This window comes from Rutidosis leptorrhynchoides, chromosome 7 (genome assembly GCF_046630445.1).
Source record: "Rutidosis leptorrhynchoides isolate AG116_Rl617_1_P2 chromosome 7, CSIRO_AGI_Rlap_v1, whole genome shotgun sequence".
Classification (NCBI taxonomy): Eukaryota; Viridiplantae; Streptophyta; class Magnoliopsida; order Asterales; family Asteraceae; genus Rutidosis; species Rutidosis leptorrhynchoides.
In genome coordinates, this window is record NC_092339.1 from 272,931,337 (window position 1) to 272,939,655 (window position 8,319).

Here is an 8,319-nt window from a genome sequence, read left to right on the forward strand (position 1 = left end):
TAAGACTCAACAAATAGGATTACTTATCATGTTGGTAATGTTTAATTTATGTAAATATTAATCTTATATGTATAAAACGATCGGAAAAATCCGGGTCGTTACAATATCTAAAGAGATGTTAAATTATTACATTATCATGATATTATGATGTATTAATATATCTTAATATGATATATATACAATTAAATGTCGTTACAACGATAATCATTACATATATGCCTCGTTTCGAAATCCTTAAGTTAGTAGTCTTGTTTTTACATATGTAGTTCATTGTTAATATACTTAATAATATGTTTACTTATCATAATACCATGTTAACTATATCTATATATATATATATATATATATGACATCATATACTTTTTACAAGTTTTAACGTTCGTGAATCACCGGTCCACTTGGGTGGTCAATTGTCTATATGAAACCTATTTCAATTAATCAAGTCTTAACAAGTTTGATTGCTTAACATGTTGGAAACACTTAATCATGTAAATAACAATTTCATTTAATATATATAAACATGAAAAAGTTCGGGTCACTACATAAGTTGCCTCAAATCGCTGTTTTGAAACAGTGACGTAGGCCTTACTGCAACCAAAACGCATTATCTATTTCTTATCAAATTTACTTGAGTACCCTCAAAGACTCATGCCTTATGTTATGTGGTAATTTTACCCACTACATATTGCCACACCAAAAGCTTACTGCACCCATTAATTTATTTATTTTTTGTTTTATATTCCCTTATAACAGTAAAATGTAATACACGTTTTTACTAATATATGTGTACCGATACTACGTAAATTACAAAATGTTTTATTACATATCAAATATGTATATTTATTATTTAAAAGAAATACACTTTTTGGTAATTTTACATGTTAAGTTATCAAATAATCTGATATTCCAAACACTAAAAAAATCAATTATCTGATTATTGCGATATTAAACAACCTAATCAAATCCACACAGTGTTAAACTAAATCACGTTTTGATACAGCTAATTATTTGATTATGATTATTTAAAACGCATAATCATTTTTCAAAGCGCTAAGCCAAACACCCCCTAACTACTATCGTAAACTTAATTTTAATTGACAATTAATAATAATATTTTTTGCAGGTTAAAACTAATAGTAATAGTTCAACGCATCTAAAACCAAGAACATCACAATTTCTCCTCCATAATCAACTCTTTCAAATATACGAAAATAAGACTAAAAGCCTTTTACAAAGTAGACTATCTCATTTAAACATTTTACAAAAAAGTATGTCAAAACACAAAGATTGGTTTTGAAGCTTCTACAGCAGATTACATTACAGACACTAATCATTCATCAACGTTTCTTCTTGCTTCCCTTTGCAGCACCAGACTTGGACGGAGTTGCCACCAGGTACACAAATAAAACCACAATCGAGATTACTGATACCAACGAGCCATACTTACCTAACAATTTCTGCACATTTAGTTATAAATAAATATTATACAAAAGGTTTCAGTGTAACATATACAAGAAATGTATAACTGGTGTAGAAAGGTTTGCAAAGTTGATGTGATCTTTATTTACGTTTTTTTTTTTTAATGAATTGAATCATACCGTATCATGATTTTTATAGGAACAAAAAAACAAAACGTTGTTGAAATTTATCCTAACGCCAGGGATGGAGAACCAACTGAGATAGTGAGAAGTGAAGACATGGTTGTAAAAATCGGGATTAATCCCCGATCAATCGGTTATAAAGGCCGACCAATCTTGACAAAATCAATAAAATTGGTCACGGCTGGTCAACGGGTTATGATCGGTCAAGGTTAAAGGAGATTAATGAGAATAATTCACTATTCTTAACAATAGGTCCTGGAAAGTCCGAATTTTTCAGTCAATATTGGTCAAACTCAAAGTTGGTCAACTTCCGATTAATCCCTGCGGTTAATCTCTACAAGGTACCTGCCGATTAATTCGCGATTAGCGATTTTCACAGCCTTAGTCGGAGAATTGTTCAAAACTATGTTAATGATCAATGGCTATTTGCAGAGGTCATATTTACTTATCGATTGGTCAATTTGGGTGGTTTTTTAACATACGAAACACATGGGTCCAAAAAAATGAAGGTCAAAAGGGAACGGATTAATTGGCTCACAAGTCACCCAAAGTACTTTTTTAAGTCAACGACATGCTAAAAATAACGTTAGTAGTTACCCAACCAAACTATGTTTCGACCCATCACTCAACCCTTTCGCCACTTGTGTCAAATAGTTTTTAAAACGACATCATTAAAAGGGATCACAAAAAAAACACAATGATGACAAGAGTATTCATACCTTAGCCTGAAAGGGTTGCAGGTATCAAGCACAAATCATGCAGAGAAAAACAGCAAAGCAAAATAATAAGTTATAAGATCAGACATATGATTGAAATTTTCCAAATCCTCAACTGCTTTATCAGATTGTTTCAGACAATAAAAGACTTACCACACTAAGTGCACTCTCTTTAGGCTTGTCTGAAAGAATTTCGAGAGGCAAAAGTGAAGTTGTATATGCCTCCTGCAAAAGTTACCATATTGTAAGCCAAAAAAATAAACGAACCTTGAATACCAGATTACTTCAGTTTATCATAAACCAACCTGTAGTGCAGCCTTTGTGGGCACACGGAATGTAACAACAGCTAGTTTGCTGTAAAATACAGTTTTCACAGTCGACTCCAATTCAAATGAATGTGATACTTGAGCACCGCTGATGGTATAAACAAGCAATCATTGTGAGAATAGATTCAAGAAAAGCAACCAATAGGTTCAGTAGAAAAGCATAAATGTGTGTAGGCATGTTAAAATTTGATACATACACGTCAAGCCTTTCCCAAGAGGTTGTAGTGTTCCCTGAGGTAAGTTTGAATAGTTCAGACGACCAACCATCATCCGTAAGACTAACATCATACGCAGTCCTGAAAAAAAAGATAGTGAATGTTAACATAATGTAAGAGAGTGGTTGATATCTTCATCAAAAGTTAGATAAACAAGATATATAAAAAATATTATCTTTGTAAGAGAAAAGAGAGAAAAAAAAAAGGAGACTGTTATAGTGAACAATTTAATTTATTATTTTTTATTTTTTTAAAAAAACTTTTTCCTACTTAAAGGCCGGAGGTCCTCTCGGAAGCAATCTCTTTATCCGTCGAATAGAGAGAGGGATGACTTTCTCTACTTTTGAGAGTGTTTCACTCTGGGTGGAGAAATGACTTGTCTTTATTCTCGGATAGGGGAAGGATTGTCTACATCTCACCTCCCCCATACACCACTCATGTGGTATTGGGTTTTGTTGTTGTTGTTGTTGTAATTTAATTTAATGTACTTCAAGCATAAATGATTATGCGATGAGTATACGTGCATTTGTACTGCATTATAACTACATAGGTCTAATTGTCAGAATTAAGATAAAAAATGTCCCTTACTAAAATGAAAGTTCATTTTACACCACGTATATAAGCAACTTCTATTTTAGTCTGTCCTATCTAGTTTTAGTCTTCAAGCTAAAGGGTCTTTTGAAAGGAACAGTGTTAGCCTGATTACAGAACAGATATAAACAATATAACAACAACATTAACTGTCCTAAAACTAATTGAATACATGAGTACGATCATGAAATCAGATTCATAGTCTTGAAATCGAAAATGGCGCATAACCAGTTTAATGTTAATAGTAAAAGTCATTTTGAATTTGAAGATGTTCTTTAAATTTAGCTCCGATTTCATATTATATTATCTGTTATGAAGTGAAAGTGATAAAAGAGACAAAGAAGGTCCACAGCTCATTAAAATATTAATAAGAGACATTCAAGGAATGGCATATAACAAGTCCCCTAAAAAACTCAATCTTAGCAGTTAACTGACAAGGATAGACCCCATGTAGTGATAACATTAAACAAAGTCGTTTCCGAGAAGTCAATTGAACATCTTACAGAAAAATGAAAGTTGCTAACAAGACGATTGAAACAATTCTAACATTATATTATTTAAATCAATACAACAGTAGCTACAATATGAAACATGAATCCGATTAGGCTACTAAAAAACTAGAAGGACATGCATGCTGCATGCAGATAATGAACCAAATCTGTGAAACAAATAATGCAGAAACAGGTTATAATGGTCCAATTGAACATAACTGGATAGACTCCTATTTGAATTGTACTTAATGATATGGCAAAATTAATTAAATATTATAATTTTTATATATTCATAGATCAAACAATTAATTACATTAATTAAAGCAAACCTGATCCTAAAATGATAATAACATGCAATCACATTCAGCAACATAATTCAAAAATTCAACATAAACAATTCAACCGGCCTAATAAGATCGATAGCAAAACGAATTTTATAAAATAAATTAAACGCGAATTGAATTACTTACGCAGATCCTTGATTATAAATATCGATTGAAACGGAGACCTTTTCAGCGCCGGATTTGAGTCTGTTAAGTGTAGCTTTCTTGTGAGCTACGATGAACGGAGAATCGGATCCGGCGATGGCCGACGATGAGACGACGAAAAGGATTGTTACTAGAGACAGAATAGATTTCATCATCTTCAACTTCGATGTGTTAATTGTAGGTTAAGATTCAGTCGGATCCTGAAAATTATGTTTATGTCTTGGAAATAAAATTAATTGAATTTTGAGATCGGACTGGGGAGTATGTTCCAGATTCAGATTGTAGGGTTTTGGGGATCAGGCTCGACTCACTCAGTTGTACTTGTTTCAGCCCATTTAGGCCCGTCCTACCTAAACCGGTTCTGGACTTCTGGTTCTTTTATTGTTTTTCTAAATAAATAAAATTATTATTATTATTATTATTATTATTATTATTATTATTATTATTATTATTATTATTATTATTATTATTATTATTATTATTATTATTATACTTAATTACAAGTATTTAATTATAATTATGAATTTTGAATTATGATTTTTTTTCGAACGGCAATATCGGCATCATCCATAGGTGATTAACCATCTTTGCGATCATATGTCACCCACACACACGTTAGGAGAAAACTCAATTCGTGACGATGTTGACAATACTATCGAAGGTTCGGACAACCCCCCATAGAGACCTTCCCAATTGTATTGATGTTGACAGTACCATCAAAGGTTGAAAATTCTCCACTTGAAGTGAGAATCAAACATGGGTTGACACTACCCCAAGTTAGATCTCACCCATATATCACTCAAGTCAAGGCTTCGGTGATAAATTATGAAATTATTAATTATTAATTCAAGTAACCATCTACATCTTTTACATCTGAAACTCCCGGTACTTCTCTCCGTTCTACTGCCATTGTCGCCATCATCGACCATTGTCCACAATGTTGTAGTCGCCTTTTTTGTCATCATTGTCACCTTGCCAATTCGATTCAATCTAATTCGATTCAAGCGATAATAAAAATATCAAAATAAATAAATGATAATAACATATTACGTATCTTGAAAAATGAAAAAGATAAGCAACATTGAACCCTTAAACGATTTGATCATTCCACCGTGTAAACCACAAACGGTTTCAATTGAATAAAAATATATATAACCCGAACTTAGATCCGAGAATAAAGCAATACGACACAAAAACTCAAAGCGATGTTGCATAGACCAAAACGACATCACAATGGTGGCTTTTAGTATAAAGGGTTAATTATCATAATATTAGTATCTAATATTATTATTATATATTGTCATATATACTATTAGTATATTGTAGAGGGGTGAATACAATCTTTTTGCTAAATTAAACAAGTTTAAACATATAAGATTAATTAGCATGTAAATTAACAAGAGTCAAAGTGATTTTCAACTTATTTTTTTATTAATAAAATCTCAAAGAATCACGGTTATCTTAGAGTGGAATATATAACCAGTTCATATAGATTATTACACCTTGATAGCTCTGAACACACTGAAAGCATATACAAGTTTTACACTAATTTTAGCTCCCACACCACTAACTAAAACATTTATGGAGCGTCTATATTTATAGTGATACTATAAACTGAGTAAACCATCTATTGTGAAATGTCCCGTTCTTATTGATTAAAAACGTTCCATATTAATTGATTTCGTTGCGAGGTTTTGACCTCTATATGAGACGTTTTTCAAAGACTGCATTCATTTTAAAACAAACCATAACCTTTATTTCATCAATAAAGGTTTAAAAAGCTTTACGTAGATTATCAAATAATGATAATCTAAAATATCCTGTTTACACACGATCATTACATAATGGTTTACAATACAAATATGTTACAACAAAATAAGTTTCTTGAATGCAGTTTTTACACAATATCATACAAGCATGGACTCCAAATCTCGTCCTTATTTAAGTATGCGACAGCGGAAGCTCTTAATAATCACCGGAGAATAAACATGCTTAAAACGTCAACAAAAATGTTGGTGAGTTATAGGTTTAACCTATATATATCAAATCATAATAATAGACCACAAGATTTCATTTTTCAATACACATCCCATACATAGAGATAAAAATCATTCATATGGTGAACACCTGGTAACCGACATTAACAAGATGCATATATAAGAATATCCCCATCATTCCGGGACACCCTTCGGATATGATATAAATTTCGAAGTACTAAAGCATCCGGTACTTTGGATGGGGCTTGTTGGGCCCAATAGATCTATCTTTAGGATTCGCGTCAATTAGGGTGTCTGTTCCCTAATTCTTAGATTACCAGACTTAATAAAAAGGGGCATATTCGATTTCGATAATTCAACCATAGAATGTAGTTTCACGTACTTGTGTCTATTTTGTAAATCATTTATAAAACCTGCATGTATTCTCATCCCAAAAATATTAGATTTTAAAAGTGGGACTATAACTCACTTTCACAGATTTTTACTTCGTCGGGAAGTAAGACTTGGCCACTGGTTGATTCACGAACCTATAACAATATATACATATATATCAAAGTATGTTCAAAATATATTTACAACACTTTTAATATATTTTGATGTTTTAAGTTTATTAAGTCAGCTGTCCTCGTTAGTAACCTACAACTAGTTGTCCACAGTTAGATGTACAGAAATAAATCGATAAATATTATCTTGAATCAATCCACGACCCAGTGTATACGTATCTCAGTATTGATCACAACTCAAACTATATATATTTTGGAATCAACCTCAACCCTGTATAGCTAACTCCAACATTCACATATAGAGTGTCTATGGTTGTTCCGAAATATATATAGATGTGTCGACATGATAGGTCGAAACATTGTATACGTGTCTATGGTATCTCAAGATTACATAATATACAATACAAGTTGATTAAGTTATGGTTGGAATAGATTTGTTACCAATTTTCACGTAGCTAAAATGAGAAAAATTATCCAATCTTGTTTTACCCATAACTTCTTCATTTTAAATCCGTTTTGAGTGAATCAAATTGCTATGGTTTCATATTGAACTCTATTTTATGAATCTAAACAGAAAAAGTATAGGTTTATAGTCAGCAAAATAAGTTACAAGTCGTTTTTGTAAAGGTAGTCATTTCAGTCGAAAGAACGACGTCTAGATGACCATTTTAGAAAACATACTTCCACTTTGAGTTTAACCATAATTTTTGGATATAGTTTCATGTTCATAATAAAAATCATTTTCTCAGAATAAAAACTTTTAAATCAAAGTTTATCATAGTTTATAATTAACTAACCCAAAACAGCCAGCGGTGTTACTACGACGGCGTAAATCCTGTTTTACGGTGTTTTTCGTGTTTCCAGGTTTTAAATCATTAAGTTAGCATATCATATAGATATAGAACATGTGTTTAGTTGATTTTAAAAGTCAAGTTAGAAGGATTAACTTTTGTTTGCGAACAAGTTTAGAATTAACTAAACTATGTTCTAGTGATTACAAGTTTAAACCTTCGAATAAGATAGCTTTATATATATGAATCGAATGATGTTATGAACATCATTACTACCTTAATTTCCTTGGATAAACCTACTGGAAAAGGGAAAAATGGATCTAGCTTCAACGGATCCTTGGATGGCTCGAAGTTCTTGAAACAGAATCATGACACGAAAACAAGTTCAAGTAAGATCATCACTTGAAATAAGATTGTTATAGTTATAGAAATTGAACCAAAGTTTGAATATGATTATTACCTTGTATTAGAATGATAACCTACTGTAAGAAACAAATATTTCTTGAGGTTGGATGATCACCTTACAAGATTGGAAGTGAGCTAGCAAACTTGAAAGTATTCTTGATTTTATGTAACTAGAACTTGTAGAATTTATGAAGA

General features: G+C 31.5%; 1 protein-coding gene across 1 annotated transcript; it reads right to left on the reverse strand.

Moving 5' to 3' along the window:
* Positions 1 to 1,174: 1,174 nt before the first annotated feature.
* Positions 1,175 to 4,747, reverse strand: LOC139857856 (uncharacterized). The gene is made up of 6 exons (XM_071846699.1): positions 4,411 to 4,747; positions 2,841 to 2,939; positions 2,623 to 2,731; positions 2,471 to 2,542; positions 2,321 to 2,326; positions 1,175 to 1,457 (listed from the first exon to the last, which is right to left on the reverse strand). Exons 1-6 carry the CDS (start codon positions 4,581 to 4,583, stop codon positions 1,338 to 1,340), a joined length of 579 nt encoding a protein of 192 aa, XP_071702800.1. The 5' UTR covers positions 4,584 to 4,747; the 3' UTR covers positions 1,175 to 1,337.
* Between the last annotated feature and the right edge of the window lie 3,572 nt (positions 4,748 to 8,319).